Source organism: Phascolarctos cinereus, unplaced genomic scaffold (assembly GCF_003287225.1).
Source record: "Phascolarctos cinereus isolate Bilbo 61053 unplaced genomic scaffold, phaCin_HiC Scaffold_1;HRSCAF=81, whole genome shotgun sequence".
Lineage (NCBI taxonomy): Eukaryota > Metazoa > Chordata > Mammalia > Diprotodontia > Phascolarctidae > Phascolarctos > Phascolarctos cinereus.
In genome coordinates, this window is record NW_027555514.1 from 252787596 (window position 1) to 252808727 (window position 21132).

The 21132-nt window shown below is 37.7% G+C and overlaps 1 protein-coding gene across 1 annotated transcript in view; it reads right to left on the reverse strand.

Annotated features, from left to right (window-relative positions):
* LOC144455956 (uncharacterized) overlaps window positions 1–19482 on the reverse strand; it is a 47716-nt gene extending 28234 nt beyond the window's left edge. Inside the window, exon 1 of the mRNA XM_078150398.1 lies at window positions 19431–19482. Coding sequence (XP_078006524.1) covers window positions 19431–19482 — 52 coding nt within the window. The remainder of the gene's footprint in view (window positions 1–19430) is intronic.
* Between the last annotated feature and the right edge of the window lie 1650 nt (window positions 19483–21132).

Consider the following 21132-nt stretch of genomic DNA (forward strand, 5'->3'; position numbering starts at 1 on the left):
TTACGTGTACTTGTCTCCCCATTAGAATGTAAGCTGCTGGAGAGTAGGAATTGTTTGATTTCTTTGTTATTTGCATCAGCATGACCCAGCCCAATGATTACACATATTAAATAGGTGCTTAATAAATGCATGCTGAGAGTTTATACATAAATGTATGTGGATAGATAGTTTCTATTTTATACACACACATGATAAATACAGGGGAGGGGAGCTATTAGCTAGGGGAACCAGTAAAAGCTTAATATAGAAGGAATTCCATAAAGTGAGGGAAGCAAAGGATTCTAAGAGGTAAAGATGAGCACTTTCTAAACATAGGAGACAAATCAAGTGCCTGCTAGGACTGGGGATACAAGTACAAAGAACAAACCATTCTTATTTACAATTACAAGGAGTTTATGTTCTGAAGTGGGAGACACATAGGAACAATTATATGCATGCATGTTGCCTCCTTGAATATATATGTATATACACATATACCTATACATGTGTATTTGTTGAATCTGAGATGTCTACAGGATATCCAAATTTAAATACCCACTAAGCAGTTAAAAATGTGGGACTGGAGGTCAGGAGGGAGTCTGGGGCTGGTTATATCATTATGTGAGTTATCTGCATAGAGATGAAAATTGAAGTCGTGGGAATTAATGAGGTTGCTGAAACAGAGAATGTAGAGAAAGAATAGAAGGCCCAGGGCAGAGGTTTTGGTGATACCCACAGTTAAGGGCCATGAGACTTTCAGTCAAGAAGCAGGGTTTATTTTAACACCAATAGCGGTGGGCTAGATTCTAAATGAATCTGTAGTATTGTAATGTCAGTTGAAGCTGGCAGAGTTCCTAATGAATCTTATAATTTGATGAGGATGGGACTGATACTCATATATAGAAAGGGGAAAAGGGTCAGTGAAAGGGTCTAGGTGGGATTAAGGAGTAGTAAATAGCCTGGGATGGGCCAGGTATAGACAAAGAAAGGAGTTAAGTGGTCTAGGGTAGGTCAGAGAGCCACAGTGAAAGGGGTGTTAAAAGGATTGTTGAGTATCTAGGTGGGCTGAGAGGGGCTAGATGCATCAGGTGAGACACCAGGGACTGGGTTGTATGGGAAAGCTCGAGGACTGGGCTGCTTTCAGAGATATGGTCTTTTCCTTTCAGAGGAGTTCCAGGTCCCATCACCCCATCAGAGAGACAGGCAGGGAGACCAACCAGCAGGTTCTTGCAGTAGTTTGGGCACGAAGTGATGAAGACCTACACCAGTATGGTGGTTATGTCAGAGGGGATGTTATGAAAGTTAAAAACAAAAAACACTATAGGACTTAACAACTGATTAGATAAGAGGGAGTGAGGAATGAAGAATAACACCAAAATGGCCTGGGTAACGGGGAGGATGGTGGTGCCTTCAATGGTGAAAAAAAATTATTGTTCTATTAATAACTAATTGTTAAATTAGGATTAGGGTTTTTTTTCCCCCTCTTCTTGTTTCCTCATTCAGAGACCAGTCCTTGAGGTTTCTAAAGGACAGGGCTGATAATGAGATTGGCCTAATCCAGGGGCAGGGAACCTGCTGCCTTGAGGCCACATGTGGCCCTCTAGGTCCTCCAGTGCAGCCCTTTGACTGAATCCAAACTTCACAAAACAAATCCCCTTAGTAAAATGATTTGTTCGGTAAAACTGAGGCCCAGTCAAAAGGCTGTACCCAAGGACCTAGAAGGCCATATATGGGCACATGGCAGCAGGTTCCCCACCCCTGGCCTAATCCAAGGAGAAGAGTTTACTTCTGATTAAAGTGTAAATAAAATCTAATTTAGATGAATTCCAACCCTTAAAACATTAAGTCTTATGCCTTCAAACTCCTTCTTCCCCACCTCCCCCCATTGTTCAATTTAAGTGGCCTGGTTGGAGATTAATTCTTTTGTCCAAAAGGCTAGAGCAGGTGAGTCTCATTATCAAGCAAAGGGACGGGCTGGTCTTTTAGCCCACCTCCTCATTTGAAAGTCTACGCCTCATTGATTGTTCACCAATCAAGTCCACCTATCAGGGCACCCTGATATTTAAGGTATTTAAGCATTTAATGATGGTCTTCTGTCTTTGACTGCTGAGAGAAACCACTGACCATCAATCTCTCAGGCTTTTCATTCATTTCAACAGTAATATAATAGTGAAGTTAGGAAAAGGGGAGTTTGGGGATAAAGATGAGACCACTTTTGGATGTGTTGAGTTTAAGAGGTCTGCAGAACATTTCAGTTTGTGATGTCTAATAAGCAATTGGAGATAACAAGACTAGAAGTCAGGAGAAAGATTTGGGCCACATGTGGCCACCAGGCAAAGGTTCCCCACCCCTGAGCTAAACAAACAGATCTGAGAATCTTCTTAGTGGACAAGATAATTGATATTGATGAAATCAACAAGCCAAATAATACTGATAGAGAACAAAAGGGACCAGAACAAAATCTTGAGGGACCTTCCAGATGTACGCCTGTTCTAACTGAACGAGGTCTGATTGTTAAATTACCAGTGTGAGTACTGACACCTTCGAAACTGCAATAAGGTACTATAAACACCCCATAAAAGAAAAAAAAAGTCAGACTTCTCTGGTAAGAGGGGAGGACTAAAAATTACAGGGACTGCAGGGGTGAAGCGGCACTAATATGAGATTGGGAAGGCATAACTGTACAGAAAGGATGATTGAGAGACTGTAGATCTGTACATGGATCTAGAGAATGCACAGAGGGATGTCGCAAGGGTGCAATTAGCCTTTCATTCATCTCTTACCAGTTATATCCACCCCCTCACTCCGACCACGTAAGGCCGTGTTTCTCTAGACTCCTTTCCACATGTTTGTAAATGGAAATCAAGGTGTGATTACTTGGCTTCTTTTCAAAATCTGGCTTGGCAAAATTTGGGTTAAGTATTTGATCATAATCCCTGTGTTATCTGCTGGTCTTCCAAGTGTCCTCTGTGGCTTCTGCAAAATTCCCCAGAAAATTACCATTTAATTTCTTATGCAGACCTGAGATATATGAGTGAGATATAGCCTCTGTGAAGACTTCTCAGGGTGGTGATGAAAAGACTGTCTGGAAACTAGAGATAGGCTCTGAGAGAACGAACAGGCCATAAGTTGAAATTACCTAAACCTATTGGACCCTAAACCCCCTTCTGATTGTCACACCACTGCCACATAAGCACTAGGATTGCTAAATAAGGGCATGTATGCTTGGATTGGCTGTACCCTGTTTCCTCGTTCTTCTTTCGGCCTAGAATGTAAGCCTGCCTCCCAGCTAATGGGAATAAGGGATAGTGATGGGTGGAGGTTTGTTTGCGCTAGGGTATATAATCTCATTTTGCTTTCTGTGCCTCGCCTCTCTCCTGCCTGTAGTGTACCACAGGAGCAGACGCCCCTTGTCTCGAGATTGTAATAAAGAGTAACTTTTGCTTCCGCCTTGAGAAGTCTCTGAGTTTAATTGAGTTAGGGTTGCTATCCCACACATATATCAAAATCAAGATTGGGACTTGGGAGTTCAGCAAAGCAGCTCTTGTCAGTTGAGAACTGTCAGTTGAAATATAACTGGATTTGGGGTTAGGGCATGTAACCAAATCCTGGTTTTGCCATTTTCCTGTCTGTGAAGTATTGGGCAAGACCTTTAAGCCCTCAGGGTTTCAGTTATCCTCATCTGTAAAATCAAGTGGGTGGACTAGATGACCTCAAAAGTCCCTTCACTATGATCCTACTGTTAACAGGAATTTGGACTAGGCATAGGATAATATTAGGAATTCCAGGATTCTTGGTTCCAACAAGGAAGACCTCCCTACCATGAGGGAAAGTAAAAAGATGGGTTCATACTTGAAAAACTGTGGAGATTTAATAGAAAAATACTTTACAGGGCACAAAGGATAAGTCTCCCTTTGAAAGTGGTGTAAGCTCCCTGTAGACTCCACGTAAATATGAAGACTTAAATCTTGATTTTTGGAGCTCTTTCAAACCTTTAACCAAGGTCAAAGGGGGAAAAAAGTAAAGCTAATACTTTTAGGCTTCAGAGGACTCAATGTTTGTGTTTTGTTTTGTTTTTTTTCCTTCTGCTTAGTAACATTTTGCCAGTCTTTTAAAAAATTGCTTTCTTTGTACTTTTTGGCTCTTCCAAGAATTTGTCAAATTTTGACACTTTCTAGCCAATAAAGTAAGTAAAACATGGTAGGGATGATGGATTTAAGGCTTTCGTGCACTGGAAAAAGTGCTAGAAAAGAAATCATAAGACCTGATTTCAGGTCAGGACATTGCTACTAATCCCTAGATTTCAAAGCTGCCAAACGTTCTGTGTTCAGCCCCTCCTCCCATACCACCCTAAAAAGGTAGGAGGCTTGACCTCCTGGAACTGACCCCAGTTTCCCCAAGTACATTCTGGAAGTAAATTTTTTTGACAGCTATGACCCATAAATTCAGAAAAACTAAGTATTGCTTACATCTTACATATCCCAACCCCAATTCTAGAGCTTCATTTCTTCAAACAGACAATGGAATCTAGCCTCAACTGATACCCAGAGAAGGTACGAGGAGCAATAATAGTAGTCCATCCAGGACACTTCAGGATGACTCAAGTACCTGTTCATGATTTTTCACAGCTGACAGAGCACTCCTCATACCCCGTCTCCCCATCACCTTGTATCTACTTTGTATATACCTATATACATGTATGTTATCTCCCCTCCACCTGTGTAGATTATAAACTCTTCTAGGGCAAGGATTATTCTTCACTTTTGGCTTTGTATGCCCAGCACCTAGTTATTGGGCACTTTACAAATGCTAATTGATTGAAAAGAATGCTTGAGTGATTCATTGAAATTCCCAGCTCGTTGTAAATCAATCAATCAAGGAGGAGCATTTGTCAAGCTCCTAGCATTAGACTTAGGGCATTGTGTCTAAATTTGGAGGATATTAAGACAAAAGTGCAATAAATCCCTGCCTTTGAGGAACTCACTATGGGGGAGGGGGAAAACGTGGGGAGAGGGAGGCAGGGAAAATATGTATGTGCATTATTAGATACTAAATAGGAGACAAATATTGGGAAATGGAGAAAAACTAGCAACTAGAGGAACCAGGAAAAGTTCTATCCGTGAGCTAAAACTTGAAGGAATCTGAAGACTGAGAGAAAGAGGAGAGGATCTAACGGTGTGTTTCAGGAACAGTAAGAAGGACAGTTGAAAAGATTTCTCTTCAACTTGGACAGTCAAATCCCAGCTCCCTTGATGATCAGAAATGTGACCAATCCCTAATCATCTCTGAGCCTCAGTTTTCTCGTCCATAAAATGGAGATCAGAATCCTTCATTAACTTTCACAGGGTTGTAATTTAAACAAAAAAAAATTGTAAACTTTCTTTAATTCTATAAATGTAAGTTGTTATTTATCTAGGAATAGAAAATCTAGTCTGTAAGAGGGGCAGAGGAAATGCCAATCCCCTGCATTCACCTGCTCACTAGTTCTTCCCCCACCTATTCATTAATACTTAAAATTCCAGAGGGAGTCAGCATGGCACAATTAAAATATGCTGAATTTAGAGTCAGAACCGAATTAAAATACTGCTGCCGCTCATCAATTTATTTCATCTTGCATAAGTCATTTAACTTCTCTGGGCCTCAGTTTACCCATTTGTAAATGGGGGCAGGACCTTTCCAGCTTTGTGATCCCCTTGCTCTTTTGTTTCAGTACCTAATTCTTATACATATTAGGCACTTAATAAATACTTGTCGAATGAATGCTTTTGATTTGCTCTGTTGGGAGTGCCCTCTTGCCCAAATAAATCACTGTGTATCTATTTGGTGTATGTCCTATTCTTTCTTCTAGGTGAACATGTCATATTCCATAATGGATGTAAGCTCCTTGAGTCCAGGGACTATTTCATTTTTTTGGCCTTGCATCCCCATCCTTGGCACAGTGTTTTGCACATAGTAGCTATTTAATGAATACTTGCTGATGGATTGATCCTGGGAATGAATGAATGAGTGAATGAATGAATGAATGAATGAATGAATGAATGAATGAAAGAAAAAGCATTAGTGAAGTGTTAACTATGTGCTGAGAGTTTACATTCTGATTCAGCAGGCAACCCCATTCCCATCACTTTTCAGCTTCCTTTTGTGCAGCATCTTCCTTCTTTAGATAGTTAATTCCTTAAAGGCCAATAGCTGAATAGTGGTCATGGAAGAATATTTTGGTTCAGCAAGTTACAGCTATAATGAATGTCTGTAGAAGGTAATAAACAACCTTCCCAGCAGTGTTGATTTAATTACCAATGGCAATATTTATTTGATTACAATTTCTGATGTGGGAATTGAAGGGGAGGAGAATTGGAGGCAGGACAGCTGGCTAGAAAATGAGAAGATAACCAAGACTGTGGTTAAACTAAAGCATGGCTGAGCCCTTTCACTTAGAGTTCACCAAGGGAGATACTTTCATGGGGGACCTAGAGTTTTTCATGTTTTGTTCTTCTTGTTGTTCTTAACCTTGAATTTAATCAGTTTATGGAAATACAGGTGAAGAAACAGTCTCTACCAATGTTGATCACCAACTGTTCTGCAGCTTATAGCCATAGAGCAGGACTCCTTTAGCAGTCTGGTTAAGAATAGTGTTTTTAAATAATTGAAGGAAATGCTAAATTTCAATTTGAGGTTGAAAATAAATTTTCTTTTTGCCATCCAAACTCTCAGATCCCTTTTTTTTTTTAAAGAACCTTTATCTTGGAGAGTTGCCTGGAGTGTCCTGAGAGGTTAAATGATTTGCTTAGTGTCAGAGAGCCAGGATGCATAAGAATCAGAACCAGGTACTTGTTCAGTCAGAGGCTCTCTTGTAGCCATATTGCTCTTTTTTTTTTTTGCATGTTTTTATAGATTGATATCTAACCACTTGAAAAATGGGAAACATTTGGGGTTTTCCATCAATAAGTGTGGTTGATTTTTATATTTTATTTACCTAAGTCCCTTACATATTGTATGCAAACTCCAAGTTAATAAAATCTACTGGGACTATTTTAGTCATTATGATTTAGTTAGCTTACATACTCCTGTGTTGAATTAGAAAAAAAAATACAGTATTTGTTTTAGAGAAACCATTGCTATAATATCTGAGGCTTGGCAAAGCTTACAAGTAATGATGTAGTAAGTATTTATACTTAAGAATGAATAATAGGGTCATTGGCTAAAATACTGAACTCAGTGCAAAGCACAAATTTAAGGTGGAAGATAATAAATTTGTCTTTGAACATATTTGAGTTTGAGTTGCCAGTATGATACTTCAGTAGAGTTGTCCACCAAGTAGCTATAGATTCAGATCTAAATGAAAAAAAAAAGAGAGAGAGAGATCAAGTCTTGAGTCATGTAGACAGAAATGGTAGTGGAAACTATGGCAATGAATGAATTTATAAATGGAGAAATTGGGAAGAAACTGAGACACAGAGAGTGTACCAAGGACAAATCTCGGTAAACATTACTGTTAGAGTAAGGGACAGTTAGGTAGGAGAAGGATCAGAAGAAAATGATGTTTCTGATGTCAAGAGGATAGAATATACAGACAGACCATCAGAACAATCAATTAACAAGCATTAATTAAGTGCAAACTATGTGCCAGGTAGTGTACGAAGGAGCTGGGGCAAAGACAAAATCACAAAGGGCCCTGACCTCAAGGAATTTACTTTCTAGAGGGGAAGCAACATATAGTATAGCAGAGTGTTCCTTGAAAACACTGATGTTATTATGGAAAAGGGGCCACATAAGGTGTTTAACTAAAATGAGGCCACTCCAAAGTGGTTCCTTTATTATTCACCCACGGTACCAACACCTACTTCTCTAACCCCTTTTGTGTAAGTTCTTTGAAGGAATGCTCCCTAACATATATACATACATAAATAAGCATGTACACAATATAAGGGTTTGGGTTTGTTTGCTTTGGAGGGGAGAAGGCACAGGCAACTGGAGGGATATTCCTGATGGGATGCTGGGACCTGGACCCCAAAAGGCCCTAAGATCATGTCTCAGGAAGCTCACAGCCTCTCAGTAGGACTCTGTCCTGTGAGAAAATTTTCCTTTGTTATAGAACACATGCAGGTCTGACCTGTAATTGCTTAGATAAAGGACAGACACAGGGGTTCCTGGCCCAAGGGTTTTTGTCCCTAGCTGGCTCAAGGACTCTCCCTCATGACAGAGCCCCAAGGTCCATGCCTCTGGCAACTACACTGAAACAAACAAACAAACAAACAGAAACAACCCTGTCTTTTCTTCCTCAATGTCTGGTATCAACAAAGTTATTGCTGCAAAACTGCTTACATATTTGCATACATAGATCACTGATGCCTGCTCCCAAGACACCTGCACCGCTTGAACTGCCTAATTATTCCTTTGGCTGCCCCTTTTCTAGGTAAGCTTTAGATTCACCACCATTAAGTTGTAAGTTCCCTAAATGAACTTTGCTGATACTATTGGTGTTACAATAAACAGCCATTTAACTGAAAGAGTGCTTGAGTGTGTGAATGCATTCCAGGCAACTCTGACTTGGCGTTCTCAGGGTCCCAGAACCCCAAACCTCTACCTCTAATCTCTTCACTTCAACAGAGCATTTTTTAAAAATAGATTTTATTGATTTGTTGGTCTTTTTTTAATCACCTTGATTTCTCCCTATATTCTTCTCTCCCTTCTCCTAAAGATTCATTTATTATAAGTTTTTTTTTAAAGAGGTAGAAGATTTTTAAAAAAAGGCTTATTTAGGTCTTGAATTGCTTCTCAAAACCATGGAATCTTAACCACTTTATTTTGCAGATGAGGAAACTTGGACATAGAGTGGTTTGTGACTTGTCCAAGATCACAGGGCTAATAAGTATCTGAGACAGGATTTCAATTTAGGTCATAATGCCTCCAAGTCCCATCCCCCCCCCCCCCCCCCCCCCCCCCGCATTTCCCATCTTGGGTAAGACAGTTGATTATACTCTGCAGTTTTGATGAGTTGAGAAACGGAGTTGAAAAGCCTCTGTTAAGTGGCTTCATTCTTCCAAGGCTTTATTGTAAGTGGTCTGAGAAGAGGGAGATAGTCAAGAAGGAGGCAGGGAATTGATAAGTAGGGATTATCCAGTAGCAGTGAGAGTCCAAACAGTTCATATTTAGCTCTTTAGGCTTTACAAAGCACTGTCTTAACAGCTCTGTGAGGTAGGTAGCTAGTGTAAGTATTATTACTCTCTTCACAACCTGGCAGGGACCCCGATCACAAATTAATTGCATAGACTTCTAGGGAGGGGAGATCACTGAGAGGTAGAGGCAGATGAATCATCCAGGAGTGGAAGTAGGGGAAAAGGAGTATCCCCCCCTCCTCCTATCCCTATCATTTAGGACTTATAACTCTCTACTTGTGTGAACTTCTATGAAATGAGGGGATTGAACTGGATGGCCTCTGAGGTGAGGAAACAGGGAAGGTAGGAAACAAAGTTTATACATTCTAGCCTCTGCTCTGGGAAAACCTGGATTGAATACTCTCCTCTGACATAAACTGGCTGCATGACTCTAGGCAAGTCACTTAGTCTGTCAGGGCTCATGGGCGAAACAACTCTCTAAAACGTTAAGTTACAGAGAGGGTGCTAACTTGCATTACTAGAAGGTGTTTCCTCCCCTGGAACTCCCTACATCAAAAATCCTTATGATCTTTTGAGCTTGAAATTTTAGGATACCATAATCCATCAATTCAACAAGCATAAAGAATAGAATGAAGATAACTATAGACAGGAAGGCTTAAGTCAGTAAATAACTCTCCTTGAGAGTATGGAATATCATTTTTGTATTTGAATCCCAAATGCTTAGCACAGTTGCCTAGTACACAGTTTGTTTTTGCTATTCAGTTATTTCAGCCATGTCTGGCTCTTCATGACCCCATTTGGGGTTTTCTCAGCAAAGATACTGGAATGGTTTGTCATTTCCTTCTTCAGCTCATTTTATAGACAAGGAAACTGAAGCAAACAGGATTAAATGACTTGCCCAGGGTCACATAGCTAGTAAGTGTCTGAGTCCAGATTTGAACTCAGGAAGATCCACTTTACCACCCAGCTGCCCTAGTACACAGTAGGGATCTAGTAAATGCTTATTGATCAATTGATTGACTGATCAGTTAATTGATTGAGATGTATCAAAGCTATAGATCATGGGAGTTGAGGAGGTCGATGAAACAAAGGTATTTGTTGAAGAGGTAGATGAAACAAGGGATATCAGCAAGAACTGAAGTCTCCAAGCATAAGGACAGGGGTTGGTTTCTAAAAAAAAGATTGTAAAGTCTAGAGAAAGACTGAAAACTTGAGAAAGAAGGCAGAATGACTTGTGGTCTAGTAGAGAAGAGCCACAAGCATCTGTATTGGATGATTCATTAGGATGAAGTAAACCTAAAAATGGGAGAGGTCACTGAGTAATGATGGTAGAGGGAGAGTGGAGAAGTGGCAATTAGGATCAAGAATCATGCCTGCTCCTTCTCCTGGCTCATAGGAGTGGGGACATGAGTGAAGGTACATATACTGCTGGAGAGAATGGCTGGGGATGCACTGTCTTCGGTGGGGAGCCAGGTTTCCATGGCTGCAAGGAGGTAGGAATCAGCTTAATTTGAAGGTTGGTTTGTTAACAAGAGAATGGAGGTTCCAGATGGTATAATGGACATATAGAATGGAAGGGGATAGGAGGGACGTGTATAAATGGGCCTGAGGGGGCAGAGAGTGATGATCAGGGAAGAGAGTTTCAGCCTAGAAAGCCTAGAATTCTTTGAGATTCTGAAAGGAGCCATAGGAAAAAGATTGCCACATCCTTGACAGTAGCAATGGTAATGTGATATAATGAAAAATTTTGAGCCAATGCAGGGGTGAGGTGAGAGAGTGAGTATGTTAAGACAAATGATTCCTCAGTTTTCTCTGTTGATCAAGGCAGAAATGAATGGGGACCTGTGGTCTGGCTATCTGGCTATTTATCTTTTTTTTTTTAAAGTAGGGTATATTTGACTTAACCTCTACTCCTCTATTCCTTTCCTTCTGAATCTTATCTAATCTTTTATACTAATCAGCCATCTTATCTTTTATTCGGTGCTAGATCATTTTACTAATCATAGTCTTATAATTTAAGATCTAGAAATTTTAAGATAATGGATAATTTAATTTTTTTAAATTTTATTTTCTTATCATTTTTGATCACTTATCCATAGGAGAATGGGCTTTAATCTTATAGATTTTTGTCAATTTTCAGTAGATTTTGCACATTAGCCTTTCTCTGTGCTATCTCCCTTTGGTGATCTCATCAACTCCCATTTGTTCAATTGTCATTTCTGTGCAGATGATTCCTCTATCCAAGTATCTTGCTCTAATCCCTCTCCTGAGTTCAAATGATAGATGTGAATGTCGTCTAATACCTCTTGGACACATCCAACTGGATATCCAATAGATATATCAAACTCAACATGTCCACAACAGAAATTATCATTCTCCCCAAACTGTCCCCTCTTCTGAACTTCTATATTACTGTTGATTCTACCACCATCTTCCCAATTATTCAAGGTAGCAACCTCAGTGTTATTCTTGACTCCTCACTCATGCTCACCTCACTTATCTAAACTCTTGCTAAGTCTTGTCATCTCTACCTCCACAACATCTCTCCTATACATCCCTTTCTCTCCATTCATATTACCACCATGCTGGTACAGGTCCTCCTAACCTCATCCCTAGACTATTGCAATAGCATTCTGGTTGACTTCCCTTCCTCAAGTCTCTCTTCATTCCAGTATATCCTCCATTCATGTGCCAAAGTGATTTTCCTAAAGCATAGGACCAACCATGTCACACACACACACACACACACACACACACACACAATTCAATAAATTCCAGTAGCTCTCATCTTTGATCAAATATAAAATCACAGGAAGCTATTATCCAATATTTTACCTCCCTTTTTCAATCAAACTCCTACATGTGATGTTTAAAAAGTTCAAGAGACATAGTTTCTAGGTAATTAATTATCTTATTAATAATGCTAGCATTTCATTAATAAAGGAGTCAGTGACACTCTTGAATGCTAAAGCCCAGTCGTGGCCATAAGATCATACTTTATATGTCCTTGGAAAAATGTGTGTTCCTGAGGGTGGCAATGAACTTTGACTGGTAAACAATTAAAGAGAGAATGAATATTCTGATGAAAGGTGGGCTTATTCCAATGAGGGTCTTGAAACTGAATACCCAAATCTTAGTCAAAGATCAATTTCCATATCAATTTTCTAAAAAGGAGAATTCACATTTCCCCAGATCTTCCTGACTAAACACAATGAACAGGAATCCACCCATTCACCTAAACTTAAATTTTCTCTACTGTCTTTGGTTATATCTTAGCCATTCTGGCTGGGTAGGTCTCTGCCCAATATTGTCCACACTGGTTGATTTCTGGATGAGGAAGTAGAAAAGGGGAAAAACCTTGGTCCCAATTCAATAATTAGTTATTCATATATGAAAGAAATAATCACGTCTCTCATATACAAAGTCATCCAGTGGCTCAGAGATTGATACAGTGTTCAGCATATAGTAAGTGCTTAATAAATGATTATTGATTGATTTTTCGTGCTTGTTGTTTCTATTGTATCTTCCATCATCACTCCCCAGTCTTTGTGGTTAAACTTTTGACCTCATCATACTGCTCTCTCCAAACTTACAAGTCATCTCCTAATTGTCACATCTGTGATCTTTTCTTAGTCCTCATTTTTCTTGATAGTTCCACTGCATTTGACCCTGCTCACCAAAATTTTCTCCTGGATACTCTCTTCTTTCTAAGTTTTTGTGACATTACTTTCTCCAGGATCTCCACCTGCCCAGCTGATTATTCTCATTTAGTCTCCTTTGATGTCTCATCAACCATCTCATGCCTCCTAACTATAAACATTGCACAAGATTCTTTTCCCATCTTCTTTTCTCTCTCTTCACTATTTGTCTCAGTGACCCCATCAGCTCATTGAGGACAAGGGGCACAGAAGATAAAACTTTATTTATGAAGTAAAGATGTGGTGTAAGAATGTGATTAGTTTTACTAACCTGACTTTTTTTTGTCTTTCCTTCTTGAGTTTGAGATAGCATAGTGCTGGATGCATAGTAGGTGTTTGATAAATGTTTATTGAATTGAATGGAAAAACAGAGGAAAAACCTAGCTGCTTCCTCTTAGCAGGTGCCAGCTTTCTATCAGCAAGGACCACTCTTTCCCAATTCGTCCTCCTGTCGTCAATTTAGATAGAAATGGTTCATACTATCTATCCTTTTCACTTTCATCTATAAAACATACCAGTCATTATTTCTCCCTCTTTTGCAATTGCCTCATCACAAAAATAGGAACACTCAAACCAGAGCAATTATGTTATTATATAGCTAGAAAATCAAAAACTAACTAAGCAAATTTAAAATGTAAAGTGAATGAAATTGAATTTGGAATTCCAAACTTTGGCTTTAAAATCAACCTCTGCCTTTTGGGCTACAGGGAAAGAAATGGATTCAGGCACTTCACCATCTGCATCTCTCAAAGGAGAGAGTTCTGCCCTGATTGGATAGGACTTTTGTTCCCACCTCAAGCTGATCTATCTGGCAGTTGTTGGCAAAGGTGGCAGTGACAACAGGACAGTCCAATCACTCTTTTTTTAAAAAAAATTAATTTATTTTGAATTATCAACAATCACTTCCATAGGATTTTGAGTTTGAAATTTTTCTCCCCCTCCCTCTCCACCTCCCTCCCCAAGACAGTGCACAATCTGATATAGGCTATATATATATACATTCTTATTAAACATATTTTTACATTAGTGATGTTGTAAGTAAGAATTAGAACTAGTAGGAGGAACCACCAGAAAGAGGAAACAAAACACAACAGAAGAAAAAAAAATAGCAAATGGTATGCTTCAATCTGCATTCAAAGTTCTTTCTCTTTTGTGGATAGAATTTTCCATCATGAGGCCTTTGGAGACACCTTAGATCCTTGTATTGATGAGAACGGTTAAGTCTATCAATATTAGTCATCGCACAACATGGCTGTTACTGTGTACAATGTTCTCCTGCTTCTGCTCACTTCACTCTGCATCAGACCATACGAATCTTTCCAGGTTTTTCTGAAGTCAGCCTGTTCATTTCTTATAGCACAATAGTATTCCATTACATTCATATACCACAACTTGTTCAGCCATTCCCCAATTGATGGGCATCCCCTCAATTTCCAATTCTTTGCCACCACAAAAAGAGCTGCTACAAATATTTTTGTATGTGTGGGTCCTTTTCACATTTGTATGATCTCTCTGGGATATAGCCCTATTGCTGGGTCAAAGGGTATGCACATTTTTACAGCCCTTTGGGCACAGTTCCAAATTGCTCTCCAAGATGATTGGATCATTTCACAACTCCACCAACAATGCATTAGTGTTCCAATTTTCCCATATCTTCTCCAACATTTATCATTTTCCTGCTTTGTCATGTTGGTCAATCTGGTAGGTGTGATGTGGTACCTAAGAGTTGTTTTCATTTGCATTTCTGTAATCAGTAATGATTTACAGCATTTTTTCATATGAGTACAGATGGCTTTAATTTCTTCATCTGAGAACTGCCTGTTCATATCCTTTGGCCATTTATCAATTGGGAAATAACTTGCATTCTTATAAATTTGACTTAATTCCCTCTATATTTTAGAAATGAAGCCCTTATCAGAGAGACTGGTTGTAAAAATTCTTTCCCAGTTTTCTACCTTCCTTCTCATCTTGGTTGCATTGGCTTTATTTATGCAAAAACTTTTCAATTTAATATAATCATAGTTATCCATTTTGCTTTCCATAATGTTCTCTGTTTCCTGTTTGGTCATGAATTCTTTTGTTCTCCATAAATCTGATGGGTAAACTATCCTTGCTCTTCCAGTTTGCTTATAGTATCAGCCTTTATATCTAAATCAGGCCCCTATTTTGACTTTATTTTGGTATGTGGTGTGAGATTTTGATCTATGCCTAGTTTCTGCCATACTCTTTTCCAGTTTTCCCAACAGTTTTTGTCAAAGAGTGAGTTGTTATCACAGAAGCTGGGGTCTTTGGGTTTATCGCATAATAGATTACTATAGTCATTGACTACTGTGTCTTACATATTTAATCTATTCCACTGATCCACCTCCCTATTTCTTAGCCAGTACCAAGAAGTTTTGATGATTGCTGCTTTATAATACAATTTAAGATCTGAAATGGCTAGGCCACCTTCCCCTGCATTTTTTTTCATTAGTTCCTTTGATATTCTGGGCCTTTTGTCCATTTCTGGACCAAATGAATCTTGTTATTATTTTTTCTAACTCTGTAAAATAATTTATTGGTAGTTTCATTGGTATGGCACTGAATAAATAAATTAGCTTGAGTAGAATTGTCATTTTTATTATATTAGCTTGGCCTACCCATGAGCAACTAATGCTTTTCCAGTTATTGAGATCCGACTTTATTTGTGTTAAAAGTGTTTTGTAATTGTAGTCATATAATTCCTGGGTTTGTTTCAGTAGATAGACTCCTAAATATTTTATTATGTCTACAGTAACTTTAAATGGAATTTCTCTTTCTATCTCTTGCTGTTGGGCTTTGTTGGTAATATCTAGAAATAACGATGATTTATGTGGGTTTATTTTATAGCCTGCAACTTTGCTAAAGTTGTTTATTATTTCAAGTAGTTTTTTACTTGATTCTCTAGGATTCTCTAAGTATATCATCATGTCATCTGCAAAGAGTGATAGCTTTGTTTCTTCTTTACTTATTCTAATACCTTCAATTTCTTTTTCTTCTCTTATTGCTAAAGTTAGTTTCCAGTACGATATTGAACAACAATGGTGATAATGGACATCCTTGTTTCACCCCTGATTTTTATTGGAAATGCTTCTAGCCTGTCCTCGTTGCATATGATGCTTGCTGAAGGTTTTAGGTAAGTGCTATTTATTATTTTAAGGAAGACTCCACTTATTCCTATACTCTCTAGTGTTTTTAATAGGAATGGGTATTGCATTTTTTTCAAAAGCTTTTTCTGCATCTATTGAGATGATCATGTGGTTTCTGTTAGTTTTGTTGTTGATATGATCAATTATGCTGATAGGTTTCCTAATATTGAACCAGCCCTGCATTCTTGGTATAAATCCCACCTGATCATAGTGTAATATTTTTGTGATAAGTTGCTATAATCTATTTGCTAATATTTTATTTAAAAATTTTGCATCTGTATTCATTGGGGAAAATTGGTCTAAAATTTTCTTTTTCTGTTTTAACCCTTCCTGGTTTTGGTATCAGCACCATATTTGTATCATAAAAAGAATTTGGTAAGACTCCTTCTTCACCTATTTTCCCAAATAGTCTATATAGTATTGGAATTAATTATTCTTTAAATGTTTGAAAGAATTTGCTTGTAAATCCATCTGGCCCTGGAGATTTTTTTCCCAGGGAGTTCATCAGTGGCTTGTTCAATTTCTTTTTCTGTGATGGGGTTATTTATGTATTTTACTTCCTCTTCTGTTAATCTGGCCAATTTATATTTTTGTAAATATTTATCCATTTCACCGAGATTTTCAAATTTATTGGCATATAGTTGGGCAAAATAGTCCCTAATTATTGTTTTAATTTCCTCTTCCTTGGTAGTGGAGTCACCCTTTTCATTTTTGATACTGGTAATTTGGTTTTCTTTCTTTTTTTTTAAATTAAATTAACCAAAGGTTTATCTATTTTATTGTTTTTTTCTCACAAAATCAGCTCTTGTTTTATTTATTAGTTCAATAGTTTTCTTAATTCAATTTTCTTAATTTCTCCTTTGGTTTTCAATATTTCTAATTTGGTGTTTAATTGGGGATTTTTAATTTGTTCTTTTTCTAGTTTTTTTAGTTGTATGCCCAATTCATTAATCTCTTTTTCTATTTTATTTATGTAAGCATTTAGAGATATAAAACTTCCCATAAGAACTGCTTTCGCTGCATCCCATAGGTTTTGGTATGTTGTCTCATTATTGTCATTCTCTTGAATGAAATTGTTGATTGTTTCTATGATTTGTTGTTTGACCCAATCATTTTTTAGGATTAGATTATTTAGTTTCCAATTATTTTTTAGTCTATCTTTCCGTGGCTCTTTATTACATATAATTTTTATTGCATCACAATCTGAAAAGGAAGCGTTTAATATTTCTGCCTTTCTGCATTGGATTGTGAAGTTTTTATGCCCTAGTACATGGTCAATTTTTGTGTATGTGCCATGTGCTGCCGAAAAAAAATATATTCCTTTCTATCCCCATTCAATTTTCTCCAGAAGTCTATCATGCCTACCTTTTCTAATGTTCTATTCACCTCCTTAACGTCTTTCTTGTTTATTTTGTGGTTAGACTTAATCTAGTGCCAAGAGGGGGGAGGTTCAGGTCACCCACTAGTATAGTTTTGCTGTCTATCTCTTCCTGTAACTCCCTGAACTTCTTCTCTAAGAATTTGGATGCTATGCCATTTGGTGCATATATGCTTAGTAATGATATTACTTCATTGTCTATGATGCCTTTTATCAGGATGTAGTTTCCTTCTTTATCTCTTTTGATAAGATCTATTTTTGCTTTCACTTTGTCTGAGATCAGGATTGCTACGCATGCTGATTTTTTACTTCAGCTGAAGCATAATATATTCTTCTCCAGCCTTTTACCTTTACCCTGTGTGTGTCACTCTTTTTCAAATGTATTTCTTGTAAACAACATATTGTAAGATTATGTTTTTTTAATCCATTCTGCTACCGGCTTCTGTTTAAGGGAGAGTTCATCCCATTCACATTCATAGTTATGATTACTATCTGTGTCTTTCTCTCCATCCTTCCCCTCTCTCCCCCCTATTTATGTTTTTCTTTCTCCTTTCTCCCTTTTTTCTTCCTCCTCACTAGTGTTTTGCTTTTGACTACCACCTCCCTCAGTCCCACCTCCCTTCTATTAGCTCTTTTCTTTTCCTTTACCTTTACTATTTCTTCCCTCCCTTCTAGCCCCCCTCCCTTTTGTTTCCCCTTTTCTCTCCTAATGTCTTTAGGGCTAGTTAGATTTCTATGCCTAACTGATTATGTTATTCCCTCCTTGAGCCAAATCTGATGAGAGTAGGGTTCAAACAATGCTCATCTCCCTCCCTTCTTTCCCTCTGCTGTAATAGGTTTTTGTGCCTTTTCCTGTAATGTAATTTACCCTTGTCTGCCTCCTCCTTTCCTTTTCTCTCAGTACATTTTCTTAGATCAGATTAATCCACTTACTTGGACCCATTTAACCCACTTGATTAGATTTCTTTTTTCATCATTACATCAAAGTCAACTTATATCCACCCCTTTATGTATACCCCTTTAACATGGTGTAATAACAATGCAATTACTCCAGAATTCTAAGGTGTCATCTTCCCTTGTAGAGATGTAAACAGTTTGCCCTTATTAACAACATGTTGTATCTTTCTGTCCTGTTTACTTTTTTTTGTCTCTCTTAAGTTTTGTATTTGAAGATCAAATTTTCTGTTGAGCTCTGGTCTTTTTATCAGGAAGGCTTGGAAGTCCCCTATTTCATTGAATATGCATCTCCTCCCCCAAAAGCTCATGATCATTTTCTCTGGGTAGTTGATCCTTGATTGTAATGCAAACTCCTTTGCCTTATGAAATATCATATTCTACCCCCTACATTTTTTTTTTAATGTAGAAGCTACAAGATCCTGTGTAATCAGGACTGTGGTTCCATGATAGTTAAATTGTTTCTTTCTGGCTGCTTGCGGTATTTTCTCTTTGACCTGGTAATTTTGGAATTTGGTTACTATATTCCTTGGTGTTTTCAATTTGGGATCTCTTTCAGGAAGTGATCAGTGGATTCTTTCTATGGCTACTTTACCCTCTGGTTCTAGGACCTCAGGGCAGTTTTCCTTAATGAATTCCTGAAAGATACAGTACAGGCTTCTTTTTTCTTTGTGATTTTCAGGTAGACCAATAATTTTTAAGTTGCTTCCCCTGGATTGATTTTCCAGGTCAGTTGTTTTACCAATGAGGTATTTTATGTTTTCATCTATTTTTTTCATTTTTTTGCTTCTGTTTGATTGATTCTTGCTCTCTCACAGAGTTATTAGCTTCCATTTGCCCAATTCTAATTTTTTAACAAATTGTTTTCTTTTATTAGATTTTGTATGTCCTTCCCCATTTGTCCAATTGTATTTTTTAGGGACTTGTTTTCTTCAGTGTACTTTTTTCCAGGTGGCCAATTTTTTTTTTTAAGGACTCTTCTACCTCTCTCATTTGACTTTTACAATCCTTCTTGAGCTATTCTAAGAAGGCTTTTTGGCCTTCAGACCAGTTCTTCTGGTTCATGGTTTTTCCTGGGACGATATTTTCTGGGTTTTCAGAGGTTGATAAGGGTGGGTAATAGCAACTTACTTCTTACTCTGACGTCTTATCTCCCGGAAGCGGAATTCCCAATTACTCTTAAACACCATCCGTGATAGTTACCTGCTGCCTCCATTCAGCCTCCTTGTTCTTTCTCACCCAACTCCCAATTGAATTTCTTGTCAGAGTCTCTTTCTAATCCTGTGTCCTCCTTCACACATCACCTAACAAGACAGCCTCTCAGGAACAGTGTGACTTTAAAGTATAGCCCCCTTTTTTTATCTATAGGTCATGGTGAGCCAAATATATGTCTTTTCAGCCAGCTGAAATTTATCCCAGCTGTATTACTCTATGTCAAAGAGGTATCCAAAGTTATATTTTTTAATTATTCCTTTCAAGAGGTGGCCATAGGGGAGAGCAGGAGAAGGGCTATATTCAAAAGTTAAACTGATATAAATGGAAAAGATAAAAAAAATTAAAGAACATAAATCTTATAATGGAATCGGGTTTCCATCTATGACTCCTCACTAGGGACAAAATGCACTTAACAAGAACTGGAAAGATTGTGTTTGCCTTGCATCTTGCAAAGCTAATCAAAAGGGAATTGAAATGGAAAGGGGAGAACCTGACCACATATCTACCAAGCCACATACCATATAGAATAGCTATAAGTTATTAAGAATAGTATTTGAATAATCTAAAAGATTCACAAGGAAAAAACATCCAAGAAAGTCAGAAGAAGTAAAAATCCATGTTCTCAAATGTTCTACACAAATGATCAAAGTATAGGAAAAAGTCAGATGGACTTAGGGTTCTAACACAAGAAGGGAAATTTGGGCTATATATATACATACACCACACACACACACACACATATATACATATACACACACATATATATATCTCAAGCCATACACACATACATATACATACATATTCACCTACACACATATATATGCATTATAAAATATATGTGTTTTGTATCTAAATATGTATATGTGTGTGTAAACTATATCACTGATACTTGGTAACAGAATATGTGTGTGCACATATTGACATATACATATATTCATATTGTGTATATGTACATGTTATATACAAAATATATTCATATATGTATTATATAGATATATTATCATATACATACACACATGTGTATATATCATATATCACATGTGTATATAATATATGCACATGTGACTGAGATTTGGTGGTATGAAACCTATGACTAGAATATGAAAGGATATATTTAATTCAAAGGAAATAGGATGTATAAAAATGGGAAAGAGAGTAGTGTTGTATATTAGAAGGTAAATTTGTATGAGGAAATCTAAAGACCAGAAGGAGAAAACACTGTGGAGAGCACTGGGTGAAGATCAATGGAAAAAGAAAGAAAAGTATTATTGTCATTGTAGTATAATATAATACAAGAGCCCAGAGACAAAAGGAGGAAATAGAAGCAAAGTTCAGGATACAGACTATAAACAGCCAGAGAAGGGACCAAAATTATCTCGGCATCCCATAAGCTCTCTGTCTGGCACTTTCTTTCTCTTTTTTTGTCTCTCTGTGTCTCTATCTCTGTCTCTCTCTGCCAAAAGCAGAGTGCCTATGATGTCTTGCCTTAATGATTTCTTTCAAAAGATGGAAAGATCTGTAGGACAGATTTTGGTCCTGGGATGGATTCACACATACTGCTTGCTGGAGTGGGAAAGGAACACTCTATTTTGGAGTCTGTGATAGAAAAAAGAAAAGAAATTCCC